Source organism: Pinus tabuliformis, chromosome 3_2 (assembly GCF_031772625.1).
Source record: "Pinus tabuliformis cultivar Carrire ecotype Pingquan chromosome 3_2, CPIR1, whole genome shotgun sequence".
Classification (NCBI taxonomy): Eukaryota; Viridiplantae; Streptophyta; class Pinopsida; order Pinales; family Pinaceae; genus Pinus; species Pinus tabuliformis.
The window spans coordinates 659,704,186-659,721,957 of NC_142302.1; the positions used below are offsets into that span (position 1 = coordinate 659,704,186).

At 37.8% G+C, this 17,772-nt stretch overlaps 1 protein-coding gene across 4 annotated transcripts in view; it reads left to right on the forward strand.

The window, feature by feature from the left end:
- The window catches only part of LOC149182388 (E3 ubiquitin-protein ligase DIS1-like), a 122,587-nt gene that overhangs the window by 61,993 nt on the left and 42,822 nt on the right, over positions 1-17,772 (forward strand). For 2 of the 4 annotated variants that reach the window (XM_089416832.1, XM_089416831.1), the window contains one exon: positions 13,630-14,112. In XM_089416832.1, coding sequence (XP_089272958.1) covers positions 13,903-14,112 — 210 coding nt within the window. In that variant the 5' untranslated portion in view covers positions 13,630-13,902. The remainder of the gene's footprint in view (positions 1-13,629; positions 14,113-17,772) is intronic. The other 2 variants (XM_089416833.1, XM_089416830.1) reach the window with 1 other exon arrangement.

The window sequence follows — 17,772 nt, forward strand, 5'->3', positions numbered from 1 at the left end:
TAAGAGGGAGTGTTGATTTGTGGTAGCATCGGATGTGCTCTAGCCATGAAAATTGGTGGAGAGGTTAAAGCACATGAGATCTCCAAGACCCAAAAATGGTTTGGACAGTTTGTACCCGGTTTGGGAGATATTAAAATAATTAATATTTTTAATGGTTTTTCCGAGGACATTTGTCCAAAAATAATGGTGTCACTTGTGTGCTTGTTTTCTTTCAGTTGATCATCTGTAGATGTTGTGACTGTATTGTGTTTATTTCGGTATTTAAATGTTTTAAATAACTTGTTCAGAATTTACAAGAAGAAGAAATAAACCAACAAAATACAGATTAATTTTCTAACAGATAGACTTAGAAAATTCAACAGTTTTCCTGAATTGGGTTTTTCCAGGGACTATTTTGTCCAAAAATAATTGTCTCGTGTATCTTGTTCTTTGCTCAATTTTCTGTTTCATGTAATCAAATATTAAAGTAGTGTAGGCTGCAAAAGTAATTTGCATTAGTATTCAGAGAATAACTTGATAATTAAAATCAAGTATGTAAAGTAGATTTAGATTTGCTGCAGTAGGGGTTCCTTGAGGATTAAGAATTTTCACATTGTATCAGAGGATTGATTTTGAAACAGGAAGAGTGAATCCAACACTGAGCAGAGAGGCCAATAACTGCATTTGGTAGTAATTCGAATCCCCTTGAAGGGATTGCACAGTCCTTTCGGGAAGCAAGGATTTCGAGGAAATCTCTCTCTGAGAGAGTTGACAGAGAGGTACGATTTCCAGTTCGTGAGTTTGCAGAGGTAGAGGGAGTGACACAGAGCCTCAACGCAGTGCTTGAAGGACGCAAATTCTTCTTGGGCAGAAATCCTTCGGAAAAGAGCGAAGACACATAGAAGGGGAATTTTCTCCCTAGAGAAATTTACTCGCAAAAAGTTCGAATTATTCACTTGCTGGGCAGGAGTGCTGAGCAGTGACTAGAGGAGTCAGTTCGACAGTTTGGGTGAGATGACATCACATGGGCTCAAAGATCAAGATAGGTTGGCAGGAGCTTCCAACTATGTCATATGGAAGACAAGAATGTTAGTTGTTCTGGAGGAGTATGATCTCGAAGCGTATGTCAAGAGTGTTGTGGTTGTTCCTGCTGACAATGATCAGGAGAAGAAGTACAAGGCCAAGCAGGGGAAGGCGAAGAGGTTCATAGTCGATGGAGTTCGAGATCATGTGGTCTCACACTTGCATACAACCCGAGAGATGTGGGAAGCTTTGTCTTCACTGTACGAAGGTTCTTCCGAACAACGAAAGATGTACTTAGAGAAAAAGTTGCAGCAGACATTGATACAGAAGGGAGAAGGGGTTAACTCCTATCTTCAACGCCTTCAGGACACCAGAGACCAACTTGTTTTAGTGGGGTCTACTCCTGAGTCTACCACGATGGTAACGACAACCCTGAACAGAGTCTCGGATGAATGGCAAGTCTTCGTCCAAAGTATATTAGGCAGGGAAAGACTACCTTTGTGGGAGGAGATATGGGCAACTCTTCAATAGGAGGAATTAACGAGGGAGCTAGTAAAGGTCAACCTCAATGGCAATAGTGGGAGGAGCACGAAGACCAAGGAGGAGGAGAACACAACTCTAGCATCCAAGGGACAATAGAAGCAGAAGCGAAAGAAGGACATTTCGAAGGTGAAATGTTTTAGATGTGGCGAGATGGGCCACTTTGCATCCCAATGTCTTTTGTAGCAAAAGGATAGGGATGAGAAACATGATCCTAAGGTTGCTCCGACAAAGATTGACGAAGATGAGTTTGCCATGAGTGCCCATGCATCTCCAGGAGGGAAATGGGGCGATATTGAGCTGTAGTTGGGAGGACTACATGTGGGCAGGATCCTTGAGGAGTCCACCTCTTTGATCAATTCCTTGCTACGGAAGCTCGAGATTTAGCAGTAGCGAGATGGACTTAGTGTCAAATGATGCAGTGGATTGTTTGGAGAGTCAGATGCAGTAGCTTGAGACCAGAGATTGATTAGTGCAGAGCAAGGTTGGTAGCAGTGCCGATGGCACAGTGCATGAGTCAACAACATCGCAGACGATTCAGAGGGTGAGAGACTAGTAGCAGTCAGATTCCAACATTTGTGGTATTATGCTGAACACAATTAAGTTCAGTAACTTTGGATATTTTTCAGTTGCTTCTATTAGCAACTGAGTTGCAGTACAAATGCAGTGTTAGCGGTGGCAGTGCTAGTAGCATAACAAATGCAACGTTTGAGAGGGAGCTATAGTACAGATGCAACAGTGGCAGTGGCAGTGTCGTGTAGCAGCACAATTGTAGCAACAACACAGTGTTTGTGGTAGCAATAGTGCAAAAAGGAGATGATTCAGAAATAGAGCAACATGCAGTTGGACATTGTTGCTAGAGCACTTTCCTTGCTAAGAGGGAGTGTTAGTTTTTGGTAGCATCATATGTGCTCTAGCAATGAAAATTGGTGGAAAGGCTAAGACACATGAGTTCTAAAGGACCTAGGAATCGTTTGGTGAAATTCCACCTAGATTGTATTTTATTATAATAATTAATATTTTTAATTTGGTTCCTAAGTCTAAACTTAGGAAAATTAAAATATTAATGGGTATTAATCAGAATAAGGGTGAGAATGATCTAGAAGGCGGACCAAGTCAAGTTTTAATCTTAGCTATTGCTTAGAGACTTAATCTTGGCCGTTGAAGTCTCAACGAGAAAAGTATAAGAAGGCTTGGGTTTCATTTAGAAACACACATGGAGAGAACAAATTGATCTGGAGTTCGATTTCTAGGGCTAGGACACTGAGAATTCGAACTGAGTGATCAATTTTAGCTAAGCGGCATGTAGAGTTCAGGAGTACTGACAGAGAGGCATAGAGAAGCTACAGGAGGTAGCGCAACGACTAAGAGGACTGACACTGTGCCAATCTAGGTCCATGCAGCCCTGACGCAGTGCCAGAAGGGCCAGCGCAGAAGCAGAAGCAGAAGCTGCCCTCCACGCAGAAAGTTGGAATTGCCGGAACAACCGGGAAGGTTGACGCAGTGGGCAGAAGAGGGATAACGCAGGGTTGATGCATAGCTTGTAGGGCTAATGTAAGGCCTACACAAGGCCAACGCAGAAGTAGTCAGGGTTATCTAGTTTCGCTGCCGCGTCAGCTAGAATCTACCGTGTGAAGTGAGGTAAAACTCACTCAGTTTTTCCGCCATTGTATTTTCTTTGTCGCTGGATTGTTGGGAGGGCATCCAACATTTGTATTCATAATTATTGCTTAATAATAGAAAAATCTTAGAGCTACTGCACCAATTTTCCTGTATTGCGTTTTTTCGGGGACTATTTTCTCCAAAAATAATTGTGCTATGTATCTTGTTCTTTGCTCAGTTTTCTGTGTCATGTAATCAAATATTAAAGTAATGGAGGTTGTAGAAGTAATTTGCTTCAGTATTCAGAGAATAACTTGATAATTAAAATCAAGTAGGTGAAGTAGATTTAGATTTGCTGCAATAGGGGTTCCTCGAAAATTTGGAATTTTCACATGCTTGTCTATCCTATATGCTTTGCAAATCCTATGACTTAGGTGAAATGCAAGATCTTGGTTTATTTTAAGTAAATGCCTACCTAAATGTATCCTTCCTCTTAACTATTTTGAAGCTAGTCTTAAGGGTAGGTTGTGAGAAAGTAGCCAAGGGGAAGCAAGCAAAGGCTTGGTTAATGATACGTCCCCTTAGGTTGTAGCCACTCGATGCCTCTGGCGCTGTAGAGATTGTGGCTCTGATGACTGCAAGGTCACCGTGTTAACTACTAAAGAGGTGCTAGGTTCCTCAAGCTAGATGAGAAAGGTGGTTCTATTCTCTATCAGCCAAGCTTATGCTTGGAGGGAAGTTATTAATGCAAGGCTAATCCTAGAATGTAGTGCAAAATGATGTGAGTGATCTTGAGTTAAGATTGATAGTTGATTTTAAGTACTTCCTTATGATTATGTTATAACAAGATTACTTAGTCAATGAATGATAAAACAATCTTATACACAAGATGAAGGTGCTCAGTATCTCTTAGTGCCCACAAGATACAAGAGATAACCAAGATATAATAAACAACAAGATAGATGCTCTAATGATTTACCAATATAGAATTATCATTCACAATAGATATGCAACATAGGCAAGAACTGTAAATCTAATGACAGTTAGAGCACTTATCCACTTAAGATAATTTGCCAATGATGCTTACTCAAAAGAGAAAATAAGATTATCAATGCTCTTTAGACAATTCGAAGCATAATTGCAATTAGATTCCTCAATGCCAATTATTCAAGAAATATTCAATTGGATTAGCAAGTCCTCAAGTTAAGAACACTTGGGTCTTTAATGACGATGGGTAAGAGAACAAGGGACACCAATATCCAACAAAATTCTAGATTAACTTAAGCAACCATTGAACAAGATTATTGGACTATATGTTCAGTTCTTTAGGGAGTGAGCTTATTAGTGCAAATTTGGAACTTATTGAAATCACACATTACAACGATATGTTAGTGCCTTTGAAATAATAGAAGTAATATGGCAATTAGCCCAACAATAAACTCACTTTAATGCTAGCTATCCTTTCTACAATGAGTGATTAATGGAGCATAAACAAGTGAAAACTTTTATTTTACTCATCTTTAATGAGGAATAATTAGACCTTTAGGACACAACAGTAAGCAGGTTATGACAGCAGTGAGCAAATTAGTGATAAATATGCCTAAACAATACCAAAATTACCACTTCCTCTTGAGCTATATGGGAGAAGTTGGGATAAAATGCAAACAGTGAAAAGATGCTTATGACAATGTTTTATATCAGACTTTGCTATGATGGCAACAAAGTAATTTATTTGCAAGATATGAGATGCCTACAAATGCAAGGATGTAAATGAGATAACCCAGAGTCAAAATGCCTTGCCAAAACAAAATTCTTGATGAGCTTAGATGGCATTGTCACTGTTATAATCAGACTTGGAAATGCTTATGACAGTCATCCAGTTTTCATGAAACAGGCCAAAAAGTAACTAACCAATTTATTGGAATGAATTGTCAATTTACTTAGATAACTTGTTAGGTGATTTAGGCTATTTTGATGATTATTGAACCATTGTTAGAAAATTATCAGAGAGGTGTAGCAAAACAGTAAGGAGAATATAGGTTTTGAGGGCAAACCACTTAGGCTCAAGGCCTATAAGATTTGCTAGAAGCCTTTGTCCGAGATTTCTCTAATGGAGAGTCTACCTGCAACCACAAAATTTAGCCAACTTCGCTGCAAACACCAAATGTTAGCTTCTGAAATCAAAGGATGACCCAACATAAAGGCAAGATGAGGCTAAGAGTCTAAGATCGGGCAATGATTGGCCTTGGGAGGTGAGCGTTGGGGTAGAGAAGGGCCAAAGGCCAAGAAAGGTCCACAGTGAGGAGGGCTCAAGGCCTTAAGGCCCTGTGGCTCAAGGCCAAGGCCTTGTAGAGGTCTGCGACACCCAAGGGATAACCTCGAAGAGGCTGTTGCTGAGGTAGAGAAAGCAAGAAAGGAGGATGAAGAGGAGATAAGGCAAGCTGAGGGCAGGAGATGAGGAAGAAGAGAGAGGTCGAGGCCTATTTAGCTCACGACAATGGAAATGGAGGTAGGTTGAGTGGCTAAAAACTCATGACAAGGGAAGACACAACCCTGAGAGCCTATGGCTAAGCCTAATCAGGCCCTAAATGGTGACTACAAGGGGATCAAGAGCCATCGCTAGGAAGAAGAGGCCAGAAAAGGGGAGAGACTAGGGCTTAAAGGGAACGCTGGGCCTTGAGGCCCTAAAAAAATTGGAAAAACCCGCACAAAAATATTATTCCACTTCAGATTTTCATATTTTTTGATGCTGGCCTTGCAAATAGAATAGAGACTAGATCTTACCCTCATGGGGCTAGATCTAGCTCAAAACCCCATCAAATCCTGTGGAGGACCTTGAATCTCACTTGCACAAATGAAAATAAAAACACCCAAAACCCCAATATATACAAAAAAACTTAAAATAAAATGCCAAACACCAACTAGCTGCCAAACAAGGGTTAGAAAAGTTAGTTTACAAAAAAGAAAAATCACAATTATTTACGAATGTACAATGCTTGAGAGTAAAAATATTTTTGATAAATAATTTTTTAAATGATTAATATTGACAATAGTTCAAATGTGTTTCGAAAGTTATGGTATTGTTCACAGTCTTAGCGAAGCAAGAAAAACATAGAAAATTACCTAGAGCCCAAACAAGGTCGGCTCTCTCCCAAAGTCTGTGAACTTGGAGCCCAAGGGCCGATGTACTTGCAAACTCTATGTATTTCTTCAAGCAAACTTGTTAGACATATGGTGAACTAGCTTATTTAAGATGGACCCAAAATCTACCAATAGAATGTTCTTATCAGTGTTGTGAACATTGCGATTTAATCGCGATGTTTTAAAAAAATTGCGATTTTTCAAGTCTGCCGATAACATCGCCCGATTTTTACAAATTTATTTTATTATATATATATATATTTTTTCTCTGAAAAAATCATGATTCGAGCGGTAAAAATCGTGACCTTCTGGGACAACCCGTTTTATAAGCGATTTCGTGAGTTTTATTTCTCATTTTTAGCAGATAACAGACTTGTTTGAGAGCTGAGGAGAGGAAGGTGGCTACTAGGGCATAAGAGGAAAAAAACGAGAGTTTTAAGCATCCCAAGCAAGAGAAATTCATGTTTGGACCAAATTTCTTCGGCAAACCGTGGTTTCCAGGTATGGGCACCAAAATTGCCAATTTTTTTTTGATTTTTTTCTTGTTTTTACTTGGGTTTCTATAACCCATTGATTATCAATGATTTTTGAGTGGATTTGATGGTGTTTTTTTTGTTTTTGTTTTTGTTTTTAATATTTTATTCTTTGGTTGCATAGAGTGGAGAGGGTTCATTTTGGTTAAAAATGCAAAAACTTGATTGTTAGATTTATTAGTTTAATTTTTTCTTGTGCTTTATTTTTTTTCATCATTTTTAATTGGGTTTGAATGTGCATTTTTTCTATTATTGTTCGATTAAGTTGAGTTTTTTTTTGTTGTTGTCAAAATTTCAATGTGTTGTGTCATGTATGCAATTTTTTTAACTTGCAATTCTTCTTGTGCCATAGGTTCAAGTTTCAAATTTCAACTTCAAGCTTCATCTTACATTAAATTCAAGAGTTCAACCAAGTTACAAACATGCTAAGGAAATTGGACTCTCTGTGGGAATTTGGTGAACCTGATGGAGGGTTTGATAGATCAAATTTGTCTTGCAAGTTGTGTGGGCATCATATGACACGGGGAGTTTATAGATTGAAGTATCACCTTGCACAAATCCCTGAACATGAGGTAGGGCCTTGCACCAATACAAATGCGGAAATCATCTGAAGAGCCCTCAGATCATTGGAAGAATTAGAGCAAGCCAAACTGTCCAAGTCAGATTTGAGGAAGCAACTAGCAGGGAGAGTGTTAGGAGGTGAATAAGAAAGTGGCACTGGTTCTACTTCAACATCAATATCTACAACCAACCCTGTAGTTATCTGATCATTTTTTGTTCCTAGAACCACGATTGGTTCACAACAATCTATCTCTTCAATGCTTAAAAAAAAAGGAGAAAGAACAAGCTGACAAGTTGTTGGGCAAGTTTCTCTTTTGGAGTGATATTCCTTTCAGCGTTGGAAGGAATAATCCATTTTTTCAGCCTGCTGTTGATGCTATTGCAATTGTTGGCCCATGGTACAAAATCTCTTTTTATGATGAATTTAGAGGCCACATTCTTGAAGATGAAAATGTTGACTACACCAGAAGATTGGAGGAGTTTAGGGCATCATGGGCACAAACAAGACGCACTGCGATGTTAGATGATTGAACCGACCAAAAGAGGAGAAGCCTTATAAACTTCTTGGTTAATTGTCCCAAGCAGACAATGTTTATGAAATCTGTTGATGCATCTGCACATATCAAAGATGCAAAATTATTATGTGATTTGCTGGATGTGTTTATTTTGGAGGTGGGTGCAAAACATGTTGCCCAAGTCATAACGGACAATGCTGCGAATTATGTTGCTGCTGGCAAGATGCTTATGGTGAGACATCCTACTTTATTTTGGACACCTTGTGTTGCACATTGTATTGATTTGATGTTGGACGACATAGAAAAATTTCCTTTGTCAAAGATATTGTTGACTCATCAAAAAGCATTACAAAATTTATATATAATTATGCATCGGTGCTTAGCTTGATGAGAAAATTCACCAACAAGGAGTTGGTGCGCCCCGCCATTACACGGTTTGCCACTAGTTTCATATCTCTTCAATCCCTCTTGAATTCTATGTGGGATGTGAAGAGAATGTTTCTTTCAGATGAGTGGCGTGTTTTGACATTTAGCCGCAAACTAGAGGGAGAGGCCATATGCAGATTAGTTTCATACCAAGAAAACTTTTGGGTGGGAGTGCGGAGGTGTGCAACGTTACTGAATCTTTAGTAAAGGTTCTTCAATTAGTTGAAGGTGACAAGCCCGCAATGGGCTATTTGTATGAGATCATGGACAAGGCCAAAGAATCCATTCGGGCCTACTATGATGATAAGGGAGATGAGGGGTTTTAGAAACAATTCCTCCTATGGGAAGTGATTGATGAACGATGGAACAACACACTCCATCGTCCATTCATGTTGCAGGGATCCACTTGAACTCCGCATTTTCTCACCCATGTGGGTTTTTATACGATGTTGAGATCATGGATGGATTCTTAACCTGTGTTCAGAGGATGGTGCGATCTCCAGCAGAAGGTGCAAAAATCTCCAAAGAATTGGAGATACACAGGGTGGCAGGTGGCACATTTAGCTTTGAGATGGCTTTGGTTGATAGGAAGACTAAAATGCCAGGTATTTTTTAGTTTGTTTCAAATTTCATTGTCTCTTCAAGTTCATAACTTCATACTTTCCTTCAACTTTTAAATTTCAATTTTTTTTGTTTTATGTTTATCTTATTTGTAATTTTGTTGTAGATGCATGGTGGAGAAGCTATGGTGCGAGAGTACCCTATCTGTGAAAGCTTGCCATTGGAATCCTCAACCAAACATGTAGCTCCTCAGGATGCGAGTGCAACTGGAGTGTATTTAAAAAAATACACAACAAGAAGCGCAACAGGTTAAACTTAAAACTTAAAATATTCTAAATTTCCAATTAATTTTTTGAATTCATTAAATAAGATATATATATATATATATATATATATATATATTTTTATTTTTTTTAATTATTATTTTATGATCTTTGTAAAGGTTGGAGTTCCAACGACTTAATGACATGGTCTACATCTACAACAATCTTCGATTGTGGGTGAGGCAACTTGAGAGGATACCTGATATGGAGGCCATCTCATTGGATGGGATTGACACCACTGCTGCATGGAGGGTTGAGGTCGAGAGGCCTCTCATGCAGTCTGCCGATGATTGGTTAGAGTAGGAGGTAGTGGAAGACGTAGAGGAGGAGGAGCAACAGGAGGAGGAGGTGACACCACCTACCCAGGCTACCCTTGCTACCAGTAAAGGACGTGGTCTACCTCCTATAGCTCCTAGTTCTTCAACTTCTAGAGTACAACAGGGTCCACTTCCAATTCCACTGGCATCTGCATCTAGAGGGAAAGGGAAAGCTATTGCATTTTCTCGCAAGAGGGGCAGTGGAAATCAATAATATTAGTTATTTGGTTCATTTCATTGTATATGACATTATGACTCATGATATGAGATACGTTATTATATTTTTTGTTGATATTTTGAGGCTGAGCTGGGACTTAGGAGTCAGGACTTACTATTCAGGACATGATTCATTGTTATGTGTGATGTAGCACTAGAAATGATATTACACATATTATATATTAGTTTTTTTTATCATATTTATGTGTCAATGTATTTATTTTATGTTGAAGATGCTTTAGATATTAAAAAAAAAAAAAAAAAAAATGAATATTTTTGTATTTTCTGATTCTCGATTTTTATGATTTTTTTCGATTTTTTCCCTTCGTCGATTTAATACCGATTGTGATTTTCGCAACATTGGTTCTTATCACCATCAAATGAATAAATAAGCTTATAAAATTTTAAGCACAATATAGGAAAGTGTTAGATTTTGTAGGATTAGATGTGTTCTAGCCTAGAATTTTTTTGGAGAGGCTAGAATGCATGACTTAATTAGATTATTAGTAAGTTTTTAAATATTTCCTAAGTTTAAGCTTAGGGAATATGACTAATTAATCATAATTTATTAAGTTAAGGTATGAATTTTTTAGAAACTCACACAGATCGACTTCAAGAATCCTAGCCATCGATTAAGATCTAATTTTGGCCATTGAAGTCTCGACAGAGGATTATAAGAAGAAGTCATTGGGGCTTGGAGAAGACACTTCACAATTTTCAATTTCATGAGCAGATCAATTTCCAGAATAGCAACAGTCAGTTTTCAGAGAGAGAACCAGTGAGATTGAAGTAGTGACAAAGGGGTAGAGACAGTGAGGCTGGAGGAGGCATTCTAGGTCCAACGAGTGTAGTTTCATAGAAAGGTAGAGATTTCTCCAAGTTGTAGTGTAGAGGCAGCGGAAAGGCTTCAATGAGCAAGTTCGATTTTGGTGGGGTGAAGCTGGATTTTAGTTACAGAGGTTGAAAAGTATTTCTAAAGTGTCGGAGGGCCAGTTTCCCAGTCAGTAAAAGGCGGGATGGCTTGATTTTTAGTTGTTTTGGGTAGAGTGTGTAGCATACTGTGCTGAGATGACACAGTGGTTGTGCAAAGCTAGGAGGACGACTTGATTTTCAGAGAGATGTAGAGCGCTGGGATTGCTGGCAGTGAGGGTAATTTCGCTCAAGATATTTTTTCCAGTTTTCTCTGCAGGATTGCCAGTATTCGACATCCAGATTATTGTACTCAGATTTCACTGCTATTTAATAATAAAACCGTCAGCTGTTGCACTGGTTTTCCCAAGTTGGGTTTTTCCATGGGCTTTTGTCCAAAAATAACTGTCATTTTATGTGTGTGTGCGGTATTTCTTCTTGCGTTTATTTCTTCTGCAGTTTATTTGTGTAGGTTGCAGTGTGATTGATTCAATATTTGCTGTAGCAAACAATAAATAAATTGATAAAATTAATTTGAAAATTAGGAGAATTATTTCTAGGTGCTGCAATAGGATTCCGGATTTCGGAATTTTCACAGAAAGCACATAACCAACACATACCACAGATCATCGGACAAAGAACACCATGAATTGAACCCGAAAGTTTTTTATTATGATATTTCAAACGTTATCAGTAGATCAGTGGAACAACACCAACGTTACAAAATTACATAGACTAGAGTCACCAATTTCATCATGACATGACAACATAATGACTTCTAATTTATAGATAAATCCTCCAAGTGAAAAATAACGTCTAGTTGGCTTGATCCCTATCAATACAATCTCGGCCTTTGATAAATATTTGATCATCTTTTAATCTCTGCTGTCGAAAATATTTATCTTTTAGGGATTTTCGAATTTCTCATAAAAACCATATTTTATTAACCCAAAAATAAATATTTTCGATTAATTTTTTCAAAAATTTGACTTTGATTTAACCACCAAGGTCCAAGGGGTCAATTTTTTTTAAAATAGTTATTTTTGCCGTGGTGGTGGACCTCAAAAAATTAACTTCTTTTTGACTGACGAATTTTTTTGGTCATTTTCGAGTTGGAGAAATTAATTTCTCTAGAATTTATTTTTGTCTCTATATTAATTAATTTTCTGGTTTAGGATTTAATTTTTATTTTGCTAGAAAAATTAATTAATCGACAGTTGAGGGGATTAATTATTTTTCCACCCTCAAATACTTTAGCCATCTTGTCTGATTGCGAGGGGCCATGCCCTAATTTTTTTTTTACAATAGATATTTACAATTTCAATCTTCAAAGGGGGAATGCCCATTCGTTATAGACCCTCATAATGTTTACCAAATTCTACGACACAATATGATCTATTAGAGCAAGTGATCTGTAATAAAATAATTTAACCAAATAACTTAAATTATTCCCAAACCAGTTTTATGAAGGCTCGATATAACACTAAGACTCAACTAAGACTTTGTCAATAAATTCCACCCTAGCTTTGGGGTTTAAGCTGGAGGGAAAAACTTTGTTGATTATCTATGTTTAGAAATACACATAATGCGATAAGATGAAAAACCTCCTAGGATGAAATTTGTCGCCCAAATCATAGGCTTACCTATACTGTTACATAATTAAACTATCGTACTAGCATCATTTACATTACAATTTACAAAATTTGGGTTTACAATGATACATCAAAGTGCTGGCTGACTGATGATTCAGAACTTTGAACATTTTTGTACAATTGCTTCCTTGGAATTGTGACAAAATAGGTGCAACAGGTCCAATTGCTCAGAGTGATCCACGTGCAAAATAAAAGAGCCAAGTGGGGTTTCTCCCTACCTCACCCCCTCCACATAAGTAAGTAGCCCCTTGGTGGCTCAACCTGTTAATTGATATGTAGTTTTACTTATTATTGAGTTGGAAATACTGAGAGGGGGTGAATCAGTGTTTCCTACTTTGTCAATTGATTACTTAATCTTTCCTTAAACATTCAGAGCATCAACAGCAATTCAGAAAATATGAACCATCACATCAAGAAGAGCACACAATAATTGGCTCAACAAAAAGCTCATTTATGTATGATGTACATACAAAACTTTACCAGTGAAGCTGGATGTAAGTAAAACACTCCCTATAGAATCTAATGCTCCTCAAGTTCTGAAGACTTTTGCAGACCTAGTCTGAAGGAGTCTTCAGTCCCCTTTCACAATCATCCGTTCAATTTCTACTGTTGTACAAAGTCCACCTCTGCCGCTGCAGCAAGTCCACCTCTGTTGTTGCACGAAGTCCACTTCAGCTGCTGCACCAAGTCCGTCTATGCTGTTGCACTGGGTCTACCTCTGTTGCTGCACCAAGTCTCAATCTTGCTTGGAACATTGAGCTATCATTTTTTTCAGAATTTTTATGGTTTTGAAAATTTTGAAGGATGAGATTTTGGCGTGGTTTCACTTATTTTTCGCACTCATGTTGAGTGCTAATTACATATTTTGCCTGAACCCTTCAAAATGAATATATTGTTCATTGTTATTAACCTTGCTTGGAATTTCTTCTATTGTCATAGTTTCAGAACATGATGGCTCCTTATATAACATGATATGTAATTGTAAACTGCTTTTATATTCTTTTTATGAAATTGTTTTTTCACTCGGTATCAAGGATTGAGAACTTGTTGACTTGGCCAATACTTTAGGGATTTTGTGTTTTATAATATCACCATTTATGAACAGAACTTAAAAGTCTAGAAAAATTACTGCTCTTGTCGTGTTCTTATTGTAAGTTAAATAGCATACAATAAGAAATAACTAGTTAAATTGATTGGTTTGGTACTTCACACACACACAGACACACACGAGTTCACTGCCTGTTTCATTCATTTAAAACAATAACTTGGTGTTATTATTTGACATTTCTTTTAACAGACTGGTTTAATTTGCTGATTGACATTTCTTGCAGGTATGGGAAGCTTTTCTTCAATATTTTGCACGTTGAAGTGTATCTGTCACATTTAGAAAGTTCTTTAATAGAACTTTGGTATTTTGTTGCTTAAGATACTTGAATAACTTCTTGGCATAACTTGAAATTTGTTTCTGCTTCCAAAAAGCTGGCATATCTTTTCAACTGAGGATGTTGCTCTAGTTGTTGGTCGATAGCATTCTAGAGGCTTTGGGGATATCTACTCAATTTTAAGGTTGCAATAACAACCACTTTCGTTGTTTCAATTGAGAGATGGCATCAGGCAAGATCCACTGTGCAGACATACATGACTTGTCAGAAGTTTTAGATCCATCTCCACTGAATTCACTAGATCCAGAAATGGGTGAAGTGAAGAACACCAATCGTGTTACTGTCAAATCTAATATTACTGCTGCTAGTAGTGTCCATGAACTGTTGGAGTGTCCAGTGTGCACAAATTCCATGTATCCTCCCATTCATCAGGTTTGGCAAATCCTGATTCCTTATATTTATTCTAAGTATTGATAGTTATTATAGGCATATTTCTCTTGATGTTAATAGAAGGAATTTTCTTTTTTACATGGAAGAATATTTGCTTTCAGTAGTAGTTATCTAACTTTCATGCGGGAAATTATGTTTTGATTGTGTGTAATATATCAATCTTAAGAACAGAAGACAAATTCTTGTCATCTACCTATGCTTGTCTACAGTTAATTTTTAAGATTGAAAACAACAATTAACTTTAGAAGTTGAAATTGTGAAATCAACCAGTGGCAAACTGTGAACAAAAAATCATAAAACAAATACCTAGCAATTTGACACACACACCCATACACACACACACAAAAAAAGAAGCAAACTTTTGAACTTTTAATGGGTGTTACTATGTTTTTCCATCCAAGCCCCTCTAGAGCCTTGCTTCTTTTACTAATTACATGGAGTTTTATTTTAAACAATTTGTAGCTAGTATATAGATGGTGGGATTGGCTGGAACTAGTTTAGGAGCCCAATTTTATGGAGTTTAACTACGTTTACATAGGATGGTATTGAGTCTAAATTTCCTTTGGAGTTGAAGCTACCCATACCAATATTGCAAAGGTGGCTTTTACAGCTTTAAAGTTTCATGCCAAAATGCTTATTCCTTTTTACATGAAGTCTTGATAGAAGGAAAAATGAACTATTATTTCATGGCCATTTGCCAATGAATCTGGCAATGACTGCCCTCTCAGTTAAATAATGATCTACCAGGAACATGTGAGCTTATGAAGCCCTTCGAAGATATTAATATCATGGTTGAAAAAATTACTAGGATGTCTGAATACCCTAATTGAAGCTCTGCTTTGTTGATTTTTATAGTGCAATTAAAACAAACACAAATTTTCTGCCAAATAATTACTTCCAATGATACAATTACTTGTTTAGCACATTCCAGATCATATAGCAATTACACTTCAGAAAATTTCAACTATAAATACAGTAGGGCAGTGGAAATCACAGTAAGACAAATAACGCACTAGAGCCAGAAAAAATTATCCTGTGTAAACTTAAACCAGGGAAAAACCTAGCAAATCCTTTCCTAGGGGAAAATTTTCAATTCAATCAAAATGGACATCTGATTTTTCAGTCAAAATATCATCACATTGACCATAAGTTATTCCAAGTCAAACCAAGTCAAAAAAGAGAAAGTGAAGCTTTTGCTTACAGGGCAAATATGGTCAAAGAGGCTGAAATTTGGCCTTTTGCCGCCCTTGGTCAACTGAGGTCAAAGGGTCTGACTTTTGGCCCTGCTGGTACTTTGAAAAATTTCTTCAAACTGCCCAGTTTGACCTGCAGACAAAGCTAGTCAAAGCAGAAAAGTCAATGCCAGAATCTCTGTCCAGAAAATCGGTCAACCTTTAGTCAAAGATGCCAGAATATTTGCTCCAAGAAACTAGTGAAAGGTTCAGTCAATGCAGCCCAGAAAATGCCAAGTCAATGCTGGTCAAACAGAGATAGAATAGGTCAAACTTTGCTGGTCAAAATGTTTTCTTTGTCCTTCGCACGTGTGAGCAGAAGCCTTCTTGAGCAGATCCGAATTAATGATGAGACGATGCCAAATGAGGAGGATTGAATGTCAATATATATGGGTCAAACCCCTTCAAGAGGTGGTGCTGACCTGTCATCTTGGGGCTGACTTGAACAATTTAAAATAATAATTATTTTTCCTTTGACTTTGTTGACTTAAAAACTGACCGCAGCTACATAATTTGAATTTTGAACATGCTTGACTTGCTATTGAGCTAAGTTAACTCGGTCTTGTTACCACACAATTTAGCAGCCCTTGGAGAGGGAAACCCTACAAGATAGAGAGCTAGGCTAAGTGCTAACAATGGGACAATGACCCATTGTTAGTCACCTCAGTCAAAGCCCGCTGCTATTTATGGACTTTCATTGATGGTAGGAGTCTCGGCAGGAAGGGAATCACTTAGAATGAATAGATCAATGATTTAGGTACGATGTGATTCCGCAAAGCCCATTCAAGGAGAGACACAACAAATGGTTCAATGCTTCAAGGAAGCTAAACGCTTTCCAAGAAAAAGGCCTAGGAGGAGATCAAGATGTAGGGTTTGAGACTTGTTATGGTAATATGTATTCCTAAGATCAAGACTCCAAATGATAGTGTAGGACCTCTCAAATAAGCTCTATGTGATACTTTACCACTTCCAAGAGGCTCTGTGCTCCCTTTGAGAGACCTAGGAAAGACTCATGCTAGACCTAGGGTTTTATGAATAATAGTGGGAAGAAATACTTCCAAGGCACTCCCAAGATCAAGGAAAAGAGAAGAAAGGGCTTCTTGAGATTTATTCTATCGAATACTATGCTCATACAACCTTCAAAGAAGGCCCCAAGATGAGAGAGAAAGGCCTAGGTTTTCTGTCTTTGAGTAGCACCTAGGGCAAGACATTTTATGGATGAAACTTGGGCGAATGCCCACGAAACTTGGAGCATAGGTAGCCTAGACCCTGAGCTTGATGTTTGGATCCTCAGATTCCCAAAAAATCACCTTCCTAAAATTTCGTTGTAAGCCTTAGATTTCTGCCCTACTTTTAGGGGATTGAAATTTAGGAGGAGAAATATGGAGAAAGAGGAGTTTGATCAGCAAAATCCTTGGACTAGTGCCTAGTCCTTTGGGCTATGTTGTTCTAGATGCTTTTAAATTGGCCAAAATCCTCCTTAAGGAGGTTAAAGGTTGATGCCCCAACTACCAACCTTCAACATTTACCTACTCAAAATTTATGGAGTTTCATGCAAGAATGACAAAACTGCATCCACTAGGAACATTGATCATTTGGCATACAATCAATAACATATGCAATTGAGAACCAAATAGCTTTCCAAAATGATATTCAACAAATTAGGGCACAAGAGCATTAACTTAGTTACATCAATTCCATATGTTAGACATTATTCCAAGAACATATTCAACAAAAAGCACTTACATGATGATAGTATGATATATCCTTTCGTAAATCATGAGATAGCTCCAAAGAAGATTGAAAATTTAGCTCCAAAAGTCAAAATGCATCAAAGAAACCTCCAATAGATGCAAGGAAAAAGTGCAAGTTCTTTTACAAGAGAAGAATCCAAGTTATGATGATGATTTCTCACAAATGGGAGTGAGTTCTATTTATATGAACCTCACTAAGTCGAATTAGCCTAATTGGCCCCCAAAACATTAAAACAATGTGCAAGAAACAAGCCTAGGTAACAGGTCGACCAAATAGCCTTTACAAATTATAAATTAGCCATCGAAATGCAAGCTGAGTTGATGATGTCATGCTGATGTCGGGCTATTGGAAGACCATATGGAGTCCTGTTTGTGCCAAAATGTTAGAGAGGGCTCTATTTATCTCGAACAAGGGCATGACCCCTTGATCTCCATGCAAGTCATAACGTGGGGCCCCAAATTGGGTTTGGGACACAAATTTTGTCTCGTAGTGATAGAATAGCTTGTATAATGCTCCCAATGAGGGCTTTGATGATGGTGCTTTCCCTCCCATGTCTCAAGGGTGAGACAAAACTGCCTATGGGCCTTGGATCAACTGGCATAATATGCTAAGCTGATTGGGGCACATTGGTCCAAGTGCATCATCTCACGTATAA